At 39.2% G+C, this 19,281-nt stretch overlaps 1 protein-coding gene across 2 annotated transcripts in view; it reads left to right on the forward strand.

Annotated features, from left to right (window-relative positions):
• B4GALT5 (beta-1,4-galactosyltransferase 5) overlaps positions 1-19,281 on the forward strand; it is a 52,456-nt gene that overhangs the window by 23,174 nt on the left and 10,001 nt on the right. For both annotated transcript variants that reach the window (XM_081867990.1, XM_081867989.1), the window contains exons 2-4: positions 13,108-13,242; positions 16,963-17,076; positions 18,350-18,474. In XM_081867990.1, coding sequence (XP_081724116.1) covers positions 13,108-13,242; positions 16,963-17,076; positions 18,350-18,474 — 374 coding nt within the window. The remainder of the gene's footprint in view (positions 1-13,107; positions 13,243-16,962; positions 17,077-18,349; positions 18,475-19,281) is intronic.

Below are 19,281 nucleotides of genomic sequence, written 5' to 3' on the forward strand. Positions count from 1 at the left end.
TTTCCTGTTACAGATAGGTAGCCGTGTTGGTCTGCCATGGTCAAAACAAAATAAAAAAATTCCTTCCAGTAGCACCTTAAAGACCAACTGAGTTAGTTCTAGGTATGAGCTTTCGTGTGCATGCACACTTCTTCATCTGAAGAAGTGTGCATGCACACGAAAGCTCATACCTAGAACTAACTCAGTTGGTCTTTAAGGTGCTACTGGAAGGAATGTATTTCCTGTCAGTTTTACTAAACCAACATGATTGACTAATTATATTTCTTTTAGTGTGCCAGTAGTTGTTGACTAGGTTTAAGTGTTATATGCTTGCATGAATTCCGTACTGGTAGTAAAGATTACTTGGCTTACAAAACAGCTGTCATACATGGTTAAAAAAAACCCAATTTTTGGCATAATGGCTACTCAAAGAGGGGAAAAACTGGTCTATATAGCAAAGGAAAAAACTTTAACTGAGGGCAGTGAGCAGTGACAATAAGCTCTCCAAATCATAAGAATGCAAGTTATAGAGATCTACTTAAGCCCATGTTATGTTGTTGTCTTTGCTTGTCTCATATGTGAATGTACAGTGGTATCTCAGTTCTTGAACATAATTTGTTCCAGAAGACTATTCGGCTTCTGAGATGCTTGAAAACCAAGGTACCACTGTACCAGAAGAGAATAGGTAGATAGTTCCTGCTCTTATCAGCATTGATAAAATCACTTTCTACTAGTTTTCATCCTGGTGCTGCTGAATGAAAAGTTCATTCTTGAGTGAGTGAATTGTCAACTGCTGTAGAAGTGCTAATATACTCTGTTGATTTGCAAGAGGAAGTTCCATATGACCATCCTGTTCAAAAGACAAGGCTATCTAGTTAGGAAAAGTGTCATTAGAGCCTTTTCTCACCAACACTTGCAAGTGTTGTGCACCTATGTGTTTGCTAGTTTGTGCCTGGCAAGTACACTTTTTATTTGGCAAGAGCCAGAATTGAGGGTGGTTCCCACCCTTGTGTTCCTTGGAAATCATGAGGACTCTTCACAATGCCCGGCTAAGTTCAGAAGCATTGAAGTATGGGAAGAGCTCTCCTGGATGTTGCTTTAAGCCTCAGTGGCACTTGGAAAGCTGAGAGACTTCTTGCTCCTTTCTCAAACCTGAAGCTTACTGGATGGATAGGTGACAAGTTCCCATCCCTCTCCTAGCTAAGACTCACCCTGCTCAATTTTGCTAGGTCTCAAGTTTAGAGTAATGTCAGAAGATCCTGTCCTCTCCTTATGGCAAGAATAAATTTTGTATGCTACCAAAGTGAAATGAGATTGTTAGCTCCTGCAATATGTCTGGGACAATATGACCAACATAAAACTTAAGCATTTTGCAAAGTTTATTTAATTTATCTAATATATTTATATGCCACCCTTTATCTAATATATTTATAAACCTCCCAAGGCACTTTAGAATAAAATGTGTATGTTCAAAATAAATTAATTTGATCATGTTCCCTTACGTTGTGTTGTCTTCTTCTTTGGTGATCACTCCTAGCTGAGCAAGATTGTCTTCCATGAACACAGTCTTAACAGTGAGTCTGTAAGTGACACTGGAGGCCAATTATGGAACCACACATCTTTCACAGGGACATGTTTCTGGGCAAGAGTTGATCATGGTGAGAGTTTGTCAAACGTGCCTTCCTTTTAGCTCATTTCTCCCTTTCGTTCTGAGTTTGAGTGTTTTCAAAGTCCATGACACCTTTGGTAAAGGCTCTAATTGGAGCTCTCACAGGCCAGTGTTTCCCAATTGTTTATACTACATTTTTTAAGATTTGCCTTGAGAGAGTCTTTAAACCTCTTTTGTTGTCCACCAGCATTATGCTTTCCATGTTTAAGTTTGGAATAGAGTAGTTGCTTTGGAAGATGATAATCAGGCATCTGAAAAACATGACCAGTCCAACGAACTTTATGATGAAGAATCATTGCTTGGACATTTGTGATCTTTTCTTCTTCCAGTACACTGACATTAGTTCACCTATCTTCCCAGGTGATATGTGCATTTTTTCAGAGACACTGTTGATGGAATCTTTCGAGGAGTTGGAGATGGGGTTTCTATGTTCTCATGTTTCACAAGCATACAGTAAGGCTGGTAGTACAATAGCTTTGTAATCAAGCATTTCGGTTTCCCTGCAAATATCCTAGTCCTCAAACACACTGCACTTCAATCGGGAGAAAGCTGCACTCACCAAGTTCAGGTGATGTTGGATTTTGCCATCAATGTTGGCCCTTGAGGAAAGGTAACTGCCCAGGTAGGAGAAGTGATTGACACTTTCCAATGTTACACCATTGAATTGGATTTGTGGCGCTGCAGAGGGGGTTTTTTGTGCTTGTTGGTGCAGCACTTTGGTTTTTTGGATGTTGAGTGATAGGCCAAGCTTTTTGTAAGCTTCTGCGGAGATATTTAGGATGGTTTGGAGGTCATCCTCTGAGTGTGCACACACTACATTGTCATCAGCATATTGAAGCTCTATGATGGAAGTTACGGTAACCTTACGCTTTGCTTTCAGCCTATTCAAGTTAAAAGAGCTTTTCATCTGTTCGATATATGATTTCTACCCCGGTGGGTAGCTTCCCTTTGACAATGTGTAGGATTATGGCAATGAAAATAATAAATAGAGTTGGGGCAATAACACAACCCTGTTTAACACCTGATCCCCGCTGTGAATGGTTCACTTTGAGAGCCATTGTTATCTGTAATAGTTTCTGTCATATCATGTCATATCATGGAGGAGCTGAAGGATTGTGTTCCAAGTAGTTGGCACATAGTTTTGGGAACTCTGCCAATACTAAGTCTGTGCTGTATACCTTTTTCTTAAATATCTGTGCAATCATTGCTTGTTTTAGTAAAAACATTGCATCTTTTTGGTTGTATTTTATACATCCAATTTACAGTTGCAGGTCTCTAAAAGAAACCACAGTCAGATGCTCTAATCAATATTAGCTTACCCTGTTGCACTTAAGTTGAATATTTTATCCTATTTCAGCCTTTATTAGAATTTTTGTTCGCGATAATAGTTTGTCTGCTCAGCACTTTCTCCTTTGTGCCAATATACAGATAGCTTTCTCAGCTTTGGTTTTAGACACAAAAATTATGTGATTTTTTTTTTCATACCAGCAAAATACGAGCTGGTGTAGTTATACACCTATAAGCGTATAAGTCAAGGGACTTAGTTGCGATCTAACAAGATTTAGGTGGATTAAGCTCTGAATTTAATCAAAGGATAAGCTCACAGCTTTACTTGAAATGAATCAACCTTCCTTACCATTCAAAAATAGCTTTCAGATAGTTGCCATGTGATGGCACGACTATGTTTTAATAAAGGAGGTAGGAAGGAAGGAGATGGCTTTGGGATTTAAAAATAATCTCAGTGGGTCAGTTTTCAAATAAAGGGACAAAGCACTGAGTGAAATCAATGGTCTGCTTTGCTTAGTAGTGGCTACCTTTTCTGGCCAATATGTTGTAAGTAAAGTCTAACCTGCTATTTGTGTGTATATGTGCTTCTGGAACAAGAGTGCACACTTATTATTGCACTGGCTTAACTGAAACTGGTATAAGTTTCAGTGGTTTCCTGTACATAGGATTGTTATGTTAGTTAGGCAAAGGCTGCAGATAGGTTCATAGCCTTCAGGTATTTGAACTTTAGTTGTGTGGCTTGGTGAAAGCTGTATTCTAACCCTGTTCAAGGATTGTGGAGTTGCTTCGTTTAAATACACCTAGAGGTACTAGAATTGTAATTGGTTTGAAACCTGACACAGGCACACCTGGCCACTAAGGAGGTGGCTGTATGTAAATGGCAATCCCTTGAGAAAACAAGAGAGTTGAAAGCAATTAAAGCAGCCCCAAGCAAAGAAAATGAAATAAAGGCTCACTAACAGCTAGACAAATTAAAGTGTATACTTCATGCAGCAAAAACTGACTTTAGGTAGGGAAGGGATTTAAATAATGCAGAGTAAAATACTAAATTCACCTTCCTAGACTGAACACAACAACAGTAAATTTGTCACTAATGTCTGAGCTCATTTTCTTATATAAGCAGTACAGCAGGTTCTGGTTCAGTAATAAAGCAAATCTCATTTTCCAATGTGACTAGTGTTCAGAGGCAGATGGAAATAGCAGTTTTGAGAATCTTAATCCAGATTAAGATCCTGAGTTCATTCTTCCAAGCCCTGAGCGAGGACTTGCAACCATGAACATACTAGAATTTTTTTGGAGGCTATGTGTACTACATATGAAGAATTTGTTCTGTTTTGATTTCAGTAAGTTTTTTTAAAAAATAAAGGTAAATCACTACTGCTAACATGAATTCTTGAGATAGCTTGTACTATATATATATATTTTGTTTCCTTGCACCTATTTACTTAAATATTTTTAATGACTTTGTGTTTAAAAACCTTGCAAGAAAGCAAATACTTATTAAAAAGACAATCATTATGTGGATGTCATCTTCTTGACCAGATGTGGGATGAATATTCAGAACAGTAGAATTGGGTGCTATGTTTAGATTTATGTGATACTTGTCTGAGAGCAGCAGTTAATAGACTGTAACTTGTGGTTACATTTCCTTTTTAAATGTCATTTAAGCTGTGAACTATTTCTTGGGTAATGTGCTTTTAGGAAGGGGCTCCTGGCAAGTTTGGAATTTATTTTTCTGCGTCTTAAATATACTGCAAGATGCCTTGAGAAATTTGGTTATACAAAAGGAGTAAAAGTACCCCAAAACAAATAAGTGAGTGAGTGAGTGACTAGGGAAGACCAAATAAGTATACAACGTTTCTCTAGTATTTGTGTTCCAGTGTTAATATGTTGGGAATCTTCCAGTCAGCAACATTAAGGGCCTCTACTTTAACAGCTAGCTCCCAAATATTTGCAGACCAAAGATTTATTCAAAATAAAGTTTTGTGTATAGAAATGATATCCAAGATGTTGTAGTGCATGTCTGATCCTTGTCAATGAACTTCCAAGGTTTTGGCCGCATGTGTTCCTTTTAAGAGAAAAGTGGGATTTCCAAGACACAGAAATTTCTAGAATTTACAGGCACTCTGTGCTTGGTGATTATTATGAGTAGAACATTTTACTTGTGCTGTGTCCATTCCTGCTACCCTCCTACCACTGATCACCGCCTGTTTTATTAATTTGTATTTTGGATAGGATGAGAGAAATGAAAAGGATAACATGTGCAATCCTTGGTAGCAGATTTAGAAATAGAAACATTGTTGAGTCATTTCAAGGATTTTCAGGAATATATATGTATGTTGCAATTGCATTCTGTTTACAGCAAATCCTCTTTTGATTCCTGAGACATGCCCCCCCCCCCTCCCCGGATACTAGTGATATTAACTCTCTGCTGGGTGAAAATCTCCAGCCTCAATTCTAGGTGCTTTAGGACACAATTGTACCAGAAGCCAAACTTTTGTGCCCCCCTTGTCATTGGTGCTCAAACTGATTTTGTCAGTGAAGCATCCTTATTATGAGTCCTTTCTGTTTGTATTTAATCAATGAGATCTCCTCCTCACTACAAATGTAGATTTTTAAATTTTCACTAAAGTATCTTAGGAATCTTTCTGAAACACCACGTCTTTCCTTGGATCAGCATCAGGTGGTTTAATCTTACTTGTAGTGTGACGAGGCTCTTTTCCTGTGACTTTGGCAGAGAGGTATGTGCCAAGTATGTGCCCTTGTACCCATGCAGTGTCAGGCGGTTCTCTCTCAGAGCTTGCACAACCTTACAAACAAGATAAGGTCTTATGCTTTATATTAACTCAGTGAACCTTCCCACTTCCTTCGCAGAGCTTTTGGTGTGCTTGTCTCCAAGGCTGCTAATGAGGGAAGTTTACTTTCAGGCATGGAATGGAAGCAGTCAGAATGGTCAAAAGCTGGTTACCAGATCTAAAGGTCCTTAAAATGTCTGCAGTATTCAGTGACTTACACAGTTACCTACGGACATAGTCAAATGACTTGCCTTATTGTTTGGCCCTTGACATTTCTTAGATTTTGTATTAACCCATTTATTCAAAGAATTGCTAAAATGCCATCTGAAATGGCGCTTTTAAGATTCAAGGAAGCAAAAATCAGGCAATATGTTATTGAGTGAGATTTCTAATTAAGTGCTAATTACTCCAACTTCAAGCTCTTATGAAGATGCCTAGAAGCTACTGAACAAAATTCTCTTCAGGCCCATTACATCAGTTTCTGCAGTCTGTATTAACTGTACCGTCTCCATTATAAGGGACAGGTCTACCGAACCTTTATATAAGCTTTGTTATATGTGTACTGTAACTTCTCAGTGGAGGAATATCCAAGTATCTCAGCTGAAGTAATATGATGCAGTGTGACATGGCTAGTGATGTTAAATTCTCAAGAATAATATTTTGGAGAATATTCTCGATTAATGAGAATATTAGAGAATTTTCATTTAAAATAGAATATTCATTTTAATGCATTGAAAATGATATAACTTTAATAAAAATATTAATATATTTGAGTATGTCAATCTCTGGTAAATGGCACCTTGTACCATTGAATGGCACTGCAAAAAACAGTTACTGGCACTAAATAAAAATACAGAAAGGTCAACTGTTTAAATCAAGGCCACCTCACATGCTGTTACACATAATTATATAGGCCTAGGTACTTTAAGTGTATAAAGCATTAAAGCTCCCCCCTCTCTCTCTCTCTCTCTGTGTGTGTGTGTGTGTGTGTGTGTGTGTGTGTGTGTTTTATATCACCATATGGCCAAGGGTATAGAATTGCTAAGAATAAGGTCACACCAAAATAGAAAAAAAGCCTATTACATATAGTTGAAATACATATGAATTCAAATGTTCATCAAATTAAACGAATAGCATTTTAAAAACTAAAAACTAAAAAAAAGTTTTCTGTAGCTCACATTTCAGAACTGCCGATTGTGAATGATACAATGCCCAGTAATGTAACTGGATCAAAAAAACATTATTCATTACTTACGCTGGCAATATCACAGCTTGAGTTATTATTTACTAGATTTTTTAAATGTGCATTGTAAAACTGGTTCTTACATTAGAATTTACAGTTTGTGGAGAATATTCTCCAGAAAATTTTCTAGCAGAGAATATTCTCACCTCACCTCACTAGGCATGGCTATCTCTGCTGAATAGCAAAATACAAACTGAATTTCAAATTACATAATTTGACTTCAGATGATATCATTTGGTCCAATTCTAAAAACAGAAGAAAATATCTTGTCTTTCTATTGGCTATGTGCCATTAAACCCATTCTGTAGTTGCTCAGCCACACAGCAAGCAGAATCAAGCCTGTTCATGCACCATGCAAAGTTAGAAAGTTCTGAGTACTTCAGAGTTCATACAATGTACAGGGAAGGAGCATAGCTCAGTGATACAGCACATGCTTTTCATGCACAAGCTCCCAGGTTCAGCCACCAATATCTCCACATAGGGCTTGGAAAGACCACTGGCTAAAACCCTGGAGAGCCGCTGACAATCAGCATTCTGGACAAAATTGAGCTTGATGGGTCATTGGTTTGAATCTGTAAATGGTAGCTTCCTATGTTCCAAATGAGAATGAAACATTTACCTATAACACTATAATTTCTACATTTTGCAGTGTATTTTGCACTACAGTTTTTTTCATATATGGTGTCTAATCTGTGTATATAGAGATGCTTTGAGACGCGCTCCCCACTGCCAGGCATGTTATGAAGTTAATTTGGCAACATCTAGAAAGTTGAAATTTGTTGTTTATATCCATCACAAGTTGGAATAATGTGACATTGTTATGGCTTCAAGTCTGAATTTCATGTCATAAGTGGACCTCAGAATAAGTGTACTGAGAAAGCAAGCCAATTTTATTTGTTCCAAATACTTTCTACTGCATTTGCAGCATTCAGGGTGACTTACAAGAGTTAGATTTCTATAGGAAGTTAATTTACAATCAACAACCATAATAAACAGCAGTACAGTGGGACGTGGAATGGTGTAGGAGCTTTCACTTCTGCAATTGAAGTTTCCTCTGTGAGGAGTGGGATTTGTTGTGGCATGGGGCAGAGCAGTCTACCACCTCTAGTTGCTGCAGTCCATCTGCCCAGCTCCACTTACACATCAATGTGCCTTCCTAAATGGCAGGCAGGAACTGCTACCAGCAGCATGCATAGCTGTGGCAGGCAGTGGAAACCACCTAAATAGGGTATTTGTGGGGCAAAGTTAGCCCAGGATCTACTGGATCCTGCACTGACCCTGCTGCTGTCACATGATGACAACAAGCCTGATACAAGCCTCTCCCTTGCATCAGTAAGAGCTGGTGCAGCAAATGGTTATTCCTCCCAACTTCTGCCCCAGTTGGCATGAGTGCTGGGGCTGCTGAAACAGCAACAACTGCACTGCCCATCAAGCCTTGCAGTTGCCAGTCTGAGAGTCTGGTTGATCCTAGGGTCTGAAAATGGGACAAGTGACATGCACGTATGCATCTGCTTTATGCACAATTATATCAAAGGTCCATCTAGCACAGTACTGTCTGTTTTGGGCAGTATCTCATTGTGGTTTTTGATTTTGCCCTCCCTTCTGAGATTCGTTTTAACCGGAGAAAGCAGAGAATAAACCAGGGGCTTCCTGCATAGGAAAACACATTATCTACCAACAGAGCAACAATGTCTTCTTCCTGTGGCAGACAGGACTACAGTGATACATTATTGCAAGTGACTGACGTAACCACCAGTTTCTAAATATTTTGTGTGCAAAACCTAATTGGATTGTGCTTCATAGTTGCTGAGAGTTTATCAGAACTTGAGACAAACTGCCATCTGATGACTGACTATGAAGAAATGTGGGTGCCATCAGAACCATTTCTAAATACTGTGCGCAAGTGTTTAATGTTTTGCATTTTTGTCAGCAACTATTTGTGTATGGAGTTGTAAAGATTTTTGTTTGTTAGCAGCTGGCAATCTACTGCCACTCAGCAGGCTAATCTTCTGCTTTTAGGTCTTCAGGGGCTCAGATGTCAAAATTTGCCACCACACTAAAATTGGATTGGATCTCATATTTACCCTTTTCAAAAATCCACCAGGCTAGATAAACCCATTAATCTGCATAATAATAATTTGTAATCTGTAGATAATCTCATTTATCAACTAGAGTATTTTCAAACTGTATGACATATGTGGAAATTATTCTGCTGAGTGCTTTTTGGAGGTAGCTGTTGCAAACCATTACATTCTGATGCATAAATGTGCAGTGGGCAAAACAACCCAGACCAGAAAAAAATATTTTGCACATCCTATTTGCTATGATAATGTGGATATGCAGATTATTTTTGGAACTAAATATATACATATTGGGTTTTGCTTCCCTTCCTTGTATGCATTTGCTGCACCCATCAGCTTAAACAAATATGAGAGTTATATGTAATTGTCTCTTGTCCTGACTCCTGAGAGGTACCAAGATTTGTGTGCTGCTTCAGGTTTGGACCCTTGTCCTGATATTTAAGCTATGATTATTTGAAAAAAAAGTCTGTAATAGAAAAGTTTTTGTTGAGCCTTTTAGGAGCAGAAGTCCATACCCCTTAATGTATAGGTGCTTTAAACAAACAAACAAACAAACAAACAAACAAACAAACAAACAAACTTGTCTGAGCTTTTGAGAGAGTACAAATATTTTATAGATACCTAAATGGAATTGCTCTTTTTGGCTCTTGCTTATACATCATTAGATGGGACGCTGGTGGTGCTGTGGGTTAAACCACGGAGCCTAGGGCTTGCCCATCAGAAGGTCGGTGGTTTGAATCCCTGCAACAGGGTGAGCTCCCGTTGCTTGGTCTCAGCTCCTGCCAACCAGTTTGAAAGCACATCAAAGTAGATAAATAGGTACCGCTCAGACGGAAAAGTAAATGGCATTTTTGTGCACTCCTCTGGTTTGACAGAAGCAGCTTAGTCATGCTGGCCACATGACCCGGAAGCTGTATGCCTGCTCCCTCGGCCCATAAAGCGAGATGAGCGCCGCAACCCCAAAGTCGTCCGCGACTGGACCTAATGGTCAGGGGTCCCTTTACCTTTACCTATACATCATTACACCTGTACAGTACATCCTTCCTGACAGACTCTCTTGGGTGTTAGGAGCATCAGAGGAAGTCCTCTACGTCTCTCAGAAGTTGAGGAGTAGGGTTGATGCAGTAGAGGGAATTCTCTGTGGTATTTCCTAAGCTGCAAAACTCTTAAGTGACTTCTTTCCCCCTCTCTGGTTTAGTGGTGAACAATTTTATTATGAAAATGAAATATATCATATAAGTGCCTCTAGGAAAATAACCTGCAAATTTTCAGAAGGATGTGGGTAGGGCTAGAGAGCTCAGGTGACCTTTAGGCCCTCTAAAGCAGATGAATGTTTACCATGGATCTCATCTCATAGAAAGCTGCTTTATAGAAGTAGCTGATCAAATTGAACTGAACTTTATGAAGTCCAGCTTTCTTTAACTCAACCAATCTAATGTGGCAGCTGTGAGTGAAAACCCTTTATTTACTTAGAGCATCTATACTGTAATTTTTAGCCAAGGTAAGGCTATAAATAACACAGCATGGAATCATTTTGATTAATATAATTAAGTGGAAATGCTGTTGTGAAAGAAGCTTGGTAAAGTTTATTCCTTGAAAAAATAAAAATAACTCGTGTCTGTATTCTGCTTAAGTGGAAATGCTGTACTTTCACCCCTGCTAAGCAGCATTTTAATGGGACTGAGTTTGTTTCTAAATACTTGAATATTTGTGCTTCTCCATTCCTTGTTGCCAGGATGCCACTACCACTCTTTGTGTACTTTATACCATAATGCTAATTGTTGATTCAATTTATTTATAGTTGCCATATTCATGTGTTAGAGGAGTCCTTCTTCCCCCTTGGTTTACATGACTATAAAAACTACCCTGCAAGGTCTAAAAGATTTTAATAAGAAATGCAATTTTACTAAATTTCCACCATGGCTACCAGTGGCATTGTAAAAATGCATTAAAAGCAAGACAGATATCTGTGAGTTGGCCATTAAAAGCAAACTCAAATATTCTTTCAAAATGTCTGATGAAGGATAATGTCTGATTAAACAGAATATTCAAATATAGTTATTAAGAATATTTTGTGAACAAGCCCTGAATGCCTCCAGGAGCCCACCCAGTAATTTAGATTCATTATCTTCAACTTAAAGGAAGTTTTCAGGCAACACTGTTTGGATAATAGCTTGGCATTACTACTGGTTGAAATTTCTAGTAATTTGTTAGGTGTTTTTGTATGACAGCTGTTTTGGTGTATTTATCTGTACATCATCCACTGCCTAGCACAATTATATGTAGATTAGATGCCCTCCCTCCCTCCCTCCCTGCTGCTGCTGAGATACTGGAGTAGAGGGTGCATGAGGAATGTTTTGGATCTGCCTTCTCAAAAAAGCATGTTGCAGAAGATTGTATCCGAATATTTTATCTGGGCTGTACCATGTCAGACTGCTCTCACATTATTGAATCTTCCTCCAAAGCCCACGCCCACTCCGTCCATATAAAATTAACTTGTCTGGGAGAAGGCTATGTTAGAACTCTTTCCTTTAACATCTAGGTTTTTTGAACATATGGATATATTTATTTTTTTATGGAAGAGCATTCATGTGAGTACCACTCCTTTCCCATATGACCTAGTATGAAAGCTCAGCATAGAATTTTTTTTACCAACCACAAGCCTGCAACCTATGTGGGTGTTATGTGGGGATTGCATCTAAAGCCAAAAGTGTGTATAGTCAAAACACATTGGGTTCAAATGGCAGGTGAGATTGCCAAAGTATTTTTTTCCTGGATGGCCCCCTTTTAATTTTTTTGCCAAGTATGTAAAGCTTGAACGAGCACAAATTAAATGTGTGTAAGTTGTGGGCTTACTGTAGTTTGGAAAACTGTAGGCCTCTTGCACAGGATGGTTGACAAGAATCTTCCTGAGAAAGTGACTCCCTGCTTTCCTCTTATGAGCCGTGGCACAATCAAATGAATTTATTATCTGTGAGCTTCCTCAGATCTAACTTGATGCAGTCTTTTCTTGCTGACTAACGATCTAGAGTCTAGCCCTTTGTGTGGTACTCTCTGATGTATGTGTTTAAGGCCAACATTGTGTTTCTTTTTATTTGCAGGCCAACTTTTTAGTACTGCATCAAGTAAAAATCAAGGGCGTTTTCATACAGTTTTCATACATTAGTATCTGAAATACATGGTTCACTTTGTGTGTGTTGCATTAAATAACCTCAGTGTGAAAATAAGTATTGATCAGGGCTTTCACCCCACTGGACTTTTCCAATATGCAATAATTAGAACAATTTATTCATACATTCTCCTCTGTAGTTTAAACTTGCAAGGGGCCTTTGTTTCCAAATAGGAGAGCCCTTCACTGAATAAAAACTTGGTGTTTTTTGTCAACTTGCATTGACATTGCACATTCTGCCTGGATGGAATTTATTTTCCACTTCTGTCAAAATAAAGGCAATGGCCTGGAGTTAACAAACTCTGTGCTTGAACACATCTGAAAAAATTCCAGTACTACTTATCTCCCTGCCTGCATAGCCTGTGGCAAAATGCGCATCTAGTCTTCACAGTTCACTACATAGCATGATTGTAAAGCATACCTAATTGATGTCTTTGGTGCCCTATGTAGCATATGTGTGCTACCTTATTTCTCACTTCATGGTCCTTCTTGGTAGTCGCACCCCCACCCTAAAAAACTTCCTGCCCAGGGAGGCATGTCTAGCTAGTTTTGCCCATTTTCTAAAGAGTGAGAAGAGATGGACCTTCCTGCAGAGTATTGGCATTGCAGGTTGGCCCTTGTGGTCTCTTCCTGCTTTCACTAATTTTATTAAATTTCTTCACCTCAAAGCACACAAACCTGTTCCAGTGCATGCGAGTTTAAGCAAAAACAAAACAAAAATCTCTATATATCACAAATCTAAAATACACAGCAATTGAGAAGCAATATACATAAGACACATTCTGTAGTGACCAGTGGCAAAGAAATAATTTTTAAAAGATTTTAGAACTTGTCTTCTTTCTGTAAAAGGGCTGTGACTAATTTAACCTTCATTTTTCTTGCAGTGAACACCTACCTCTTCATGATGCAAGCCCAAGGCATCATGATTCGTGAAAACATGAGAACAATAGGAGCTCAGGTTTATGAACAGGTGGTCCGCAGTGCCTATGCCAAGAGGAACAGCAGTGGGAATGACTCAGGTATGTTTACTAAACCTTTCTCCTTAGGTAAAAAAGACCATCTCAGGTAGGAGTGGGGAACTTCCCTTTGTCTGACCGAATCCCAAGAAGCATTGAACAGCTTTTAGACACCGTAGACTGAAAGCTGTTGCATTGAGATTTCCAGTGGAACCAGTGTATGATAGTGGCATTTGTAAGGATACTGAAGTATCTTGTTTTCTATTTGAATATCTCGGATAGTAATCATCTGTGTTCCTGACTTGAATTTTAACCTTACAAGCTTTACTCTGATTCAATCACAGGGCTGTTACTAATATATAACACACTTCACTTAACTAACACCGTTTCTACTATGACCTGAATAAAATGCCTATACCCTATGTTTAATGAACTCACATATGGTGCCAGGAGTTCAGCTGCGCATTATAGCTCTCTTCTCAGCTGGGCATCTATTTAATACATTAGATCTGTCAGAGGTTTTTTTTCAAATGTTTCGCCTAGGGTACACAGAATGTCCCAGGTTCAATCCCCGGCATCACCAGGCAGGGCTGGCAAAGATTACCTACCTGAAACCCTGGAGAGCTGCTGCCAGTCAATGTAGACAATACTGAGCAAGATGGACCAATAGCCTGGCCTAGTATAAGGCAGCTTCCTGTGTTTCTATGAAAAAAACCCAGAAGTGATTCTGCAGTTTATGCCATCTTCTGGATGGTTACCCAAGTCACTTAGTAGTCTTACCAGTAGCCCACTGCACAGTGTTTTTGCCTGCTGATGACACAGTTGACACTCTTCTGTCTCAAATACATAGCCAAATAACATTTTTGATCATTGCTCATTGCTATATGAACAGTTCACACTGAATGAGCTAAAGTGGACAACACATTAGCCTTGCTTGCACATCATATTAAGTTATAGTACAGAACAAACATGGTTTTATATGAACCAGCCTCATGCTTGTGTATGCTTCTCAGTACTTCCCATGCTGCGCCTCCCTTTCTCCTGAAGTACCACAGACAAAACAAGCCAGTCTAGCTGTGGGAACAAACTCAATAGTTTCTTTTCTGGACCTGGGCTCCATTTGTGGACCCTTAGAAGGATGCCTGTAGTCAGTTAAATAACAGTATCTCAACTTGAGTGCTCATTATCTACAAGAAGGTATAGCCTACCTTACCTTTAGGCCAAAAGCTTATTGGAGACCTGTTAGTTTGACTCATTCTGAAACCTAGGAAAAGCCATCTAGTTTCACTACATTCCCAGAACATTGAGCAAGTATGGGGAGAAGTAGGCTCATTGTTTCTGCACTAAATGATGATGATGCAAAAAGCAAAGCAGATATACAACCAGAAAATTCTGTTTACCTTACATGTCTATTTGTTCAAAGTCCTAGGCTGTTCAAATAGCTGGAATTAGGTACTGCACTGGTCTTCTCATTGCTGTTAGTGTTATATTGAATCCCAAACCATCAAGCATACATTCATAGAAATTGTCATCATTTTGGGCTGACACACAACCCTTGAATCACAGTTGGTTGCAAAATCAACTTGGTCTCATTTGTTCGGTGTTGTTTGGCAATAATAATGTCATTTTAATTTCCATTTAACTACCACACCCAAGAGGTGGAAACTACTGCAGATTTTCTCTTTCTGGGAGGGTAACTGAAGGAGGAGCTCTAAGATATGGATTTCCCTATGCATATGGGAAGAAGGAACCTTTAATAACCTTATACATCTGTCACAGTTTTTTAGATTACACAACTAAGCCAGTCATCTTTGTAAATGCCAGTTGTCTCATTTTCCTAATGCTATTTTTAGATGGCTTGAGGAAGTTATGAAACCTGGCATGCAATCCAGGCAGTTGGTCCAAGGGTTCTTTGGTCCTAGGATGCACTATTGATGTTGTATTTTGGGAAGGACTGTCATCCAGCTACATTTGAATAATCCACATAAAAGACAAACAAGCTAAAACTTAGGAGAATGGTAGAATTGCAGTGAATATGAGTGGAGTGAAGGTTTATCTTATTTATGGAAAGAGCATAAGGACGCTGCCAGATCAGGCCAAAGACCCTGTCTAGTCTAGTATCATGTTCTCACAATGGCCAGTCAGATGTCAATGGGAAACCTGGAGGCAGAACCTGAATGCAACAGCTCTGTGCAAGATCCCAGTAATTAAATGAAGCTTCTGCTAGTAGTAGTAGTATATTGAACTCTCTAGCATTTTTCAGTGTGTTAGCAGGGAACCCTGTGCTATACTAAAATAGTAACATTCATGAAAAGCATGATGAGTAGAACAAAGCAAGCAGAAATACAACATGTACTTGCCTGATTTTAATAGAAATTTGTTTATTTAAATATGGCAATGGCCATAACAAATAGGCATGGTAAGCTGGCTCATCCAGATGCTAATGGTGTCCTCTGGATTGTCATTGCTGATTTGCATGTCAGCTTCTGTTGTATTATGTTCCAATACAATAAGCTTCATGACTGCTGATCTTTATGGCATGAGTTGAAATGATGGAGGGGTAATTTTTAATGTTAGACTATAATTGCAATACCTTTTCTGTCTTAACTTTGCAGGCCCTACTGACTCACTTGATAGCTTGGGGCTAGTGAATTATTCCCTGAAAATGCAAATAAGCACTTGTGACTTGCCATTTCATTTTTTTTAAAAAAAAATGCTCTGTGAATTGTTCAATTGACGGGGGGGGGGGGGGAGGAGGCATAACTTACAGCCCTTGGACAGAGATGGAGTTAGAGGGGAAGACCAAATAGATGGAGAAGATTAGGCAGAGAGGCACAAGGCTGTACCTGTGCTATTGTCCCCAGAAGAACCTTGGGACATATTCCTGTTAAACCAAGAATACCATAACTGTGCATAGAATTTGCACAGCTTAAGATTCAGCTGCAGCATCCTGTAAAGCAAAATTTTTGTTTGAGCTAGGTGTCCGTAAGTGTCTTAGTAGGTTCTTGTGGTTGAAGGGAACAAGGCAGTTGTAGGAGTCTGGTTTAGGGGAGCAAAGCCTACCTGACCAGATTAGATTTGGGCAAAGGATAACAGCCAGAACAGTTATTACATAGTTGAATTAATTAACTCTGTGCATCACATTTTTTCAAACTAATAATGAAAACTTATTTTTCAAGGCACGGAGGTTGTACAAAATGAGAGATGCAGCATGACAAACCTTAGAATGAGTGGCTGGAATTTTTCAAATGTATGAGAGAACTGTATGGCTTCTCTGGGAAAACACTGTCAGCAGTGCCTTAGTTGCTTTATAGATTTGTAACCCATTAATAATTCCATAGTTTTATTGCTTAATATAGAATTAAATGCTAGGAACATGCTTATTTGTGTTGTATAGCACTTGATGGTGAAGAAGCGAAGTACTCTAAATCATGGGTAGGCAAACTAAGTCCCAGGGGCCGGATGTGGCCCAATCGCCTTCTCAATCCAGCCTGCAGATGGTCCAGGAATCAGCATGTTTTTACATGAGTAGAATGTGTCCTTTTATTTAAAATGCATCTCTGGGTTATTTGTGGGGCATAGGAATTTGTTCATCCCCCCCCCCCCAAATATAGTCCAGCCTCCCACAAGGTCTGAGGGACAGTGGACCGGCCCCTGCTGAAAAGGTTTGCTTACCCCTGCTCTAAATGTTGTGGTTAGCGACAGATATTGTTGATGAATAAAAGAGACTGCAAAGTTAATAGCCTAAATAGCACTCTTCTTTTCTCTCCTCCCACCTCCCAGATTATCCTCTTGATTTGAACCACAGTGAAACATTTCTGCAAACAACAACTTTTCTTCCCGAAGACTTTACATACTTTCCAAACCATACCTGCCCTGAAAGACTCCCTTCTATGAGTAAGTACCGAAGGACTTGCAGAACAATTTGCCTTAGTTTCTCATCACTCCTTTCATTTCGTAGCCCCTCATCATCCTTATGGGCTTCAGAGCCAGTTGGATGAGTAAGTAGGAGGTACTCTTTATTTTCCTGGTGTATTTGAAGTCTTCATTGTTCTTCAAGAATTCTCAATTTTCTACTAGTAATGAGTGCTTCACTGGTTGAGCGATTGAGAAGATTGTAACACTAATTCAGTCCAAAGATGAGATAGCATGTTCCATGTATTGCTGGTCTCAGATTCAAACATGAACTCAGATAATTATGTTGAAGGACCAGGCTAGATAGCACATTGAACATTTGCTGTGTGAGTCTCTTAAAAAACTTTAAATGCAAGCTGTTGTTGTTGTTGTTGTTGTTGTTGTTGTTATTATTATTACCCCACCTTTTTTCCTAATGAGATTCAAGATGGCTTACAGATAAAAACAAGTACAGCTAAAAACACAGAAAAATATATCATTAAAATACAATTAAACAGAGATAGAATTTAAACTATATACATATACATATATAAAATCTGTTTAAAACATACCAACAAGCCATGAGAGGCATAAGGATTGTAACCATGATAAGTGCCTCCCATGTTGTTACCCTAAACCTGATGAGACAGTCTATCTGCTTAACACTTTACAGTTGAATTCAATGAAGACCAAATTCAAAGCATGGGTAGGCAAACTAAGGCCCGGGGGGGTGTGGATCCGGCCCAATTGCCTTCTAAATCTGGCCCGCGGACGGTCCGGGAATCAGTGTGTTTTATTTAAAATGCATCTCTGGGTTATTTGTGGGGCCTACCTGGTGTTTTTACATGAGTAGAATGTGTGCTTTATTTAAAATGCTTCTCTGGGTTATTTGTGGGGCATAGGAATTTGTTCATCCCCCCCCCCCCCACAAAAAAATTAGTCCGGCCCTCCACAAGGTCTGAGGGACAGTGGACCGGATCCTTGCTGAAAAGGTTTGCTGACCCCTGATTCAAAGTGTTGAACTTCAGCTGCATCATTCCTTTACTATGAGAAGTCAGCGTTCTACAAAACATATTAAGCACACCTCAAAATCAATTATAACCCCATATATATATAGAAATCAATTGCTTTTGACATACTGGGAGTTATGAAAATGTAAGAATTGAATTGTGCAGCAATATAATGGGGTAAAGAAATTCAAGAATTGTAAATGCATATTCTCAATCGGAGCTGTACTTGTTTTTTCTTATAACCTGCTTTTTAACTATGTACGCAGAGGGCCCTATTGATGTAAATATGAGTGAAATCAGTATGGAAGAGATCCACCAATTCTTCTCTCAAGACCCTGCTATCAAACTAGGAGGCCACTGGAAGCCTAAAGACTGTTTGCCTCGTTGGAAGGTAATCTAAAGACAGGGAAAGCTGAAGCTTATCTTTCCCAAACAATAGTATTATTATACTATAAGGAAAATAATAGGCTTGCATAGCAAACTTACATCCAATTCCTGCAGAAAATGAAAAATACTTTCCCCTTTGTTTTTTAAAGAAACAGACTTCCAAAGTGCCTGCACAAAATCCCTCAGATGTATCTGCCCCCAGTTTTGGGAGGCTTAATACACTCTGGAGGGACTGTTGAGCTTGCACATTTAATCTACTTCTGTGAAAAGAAAACAAGTTGTAGCCATTTTACATTCCCCATTATAGTAACTGGGGATGGGGAAAAGAGCCTCCTTTTTAACACATCTAATTTAGTCCTGAAGAAGAAATCAGTTTAGAAAGGACTGCTTTCCACAGCTATAGATATTCTGGTGGGTGCACACCCATACAAACTTTCTCTTCCTCAGGCTGTATGAATACAAACTTTCTCTTCCTCAGGCTGTATGAACTGCACAGTCTAGCCTGGTCTATGTTGTTAAGTGTGTACCTGTGACAGCTGAAGCTTTCTGTTGTTGTGTAAAAGAATTAAATAGGTTCAGACCATCCTGCTCCCTGACATGGAGCTGTCTGGTCATGTCTTTAATATTCTGAAATCCCTGTTTGTAACTCTTGAGTACAGTCATACCTCGGGTTGAATGCGCTTCGGGTTGAGCGCATTTGAGTTGCGCTCCACAGCAACCCGGAAGTAATGGATCTGGGTTTCGCCGCGTGCACATGCGCAGACGCTCAAAATGACGTCACGTGCATGCGCAGAAGCGCCGAAAAGTGACG

The sequence above is a fragment of the Podarcis erhardii genome, assembly GCF_964252035.2.
Source record: "Podarcis erhardii genome assembly, chromosome: 6".
In the NCBI taxonomy this organism is placed as follows: Eukaryota; Metazoa; Chordata; class Lepidosauria; order Squamata; family Lacertidae; genus Podarcis; species Podarcis erhardii.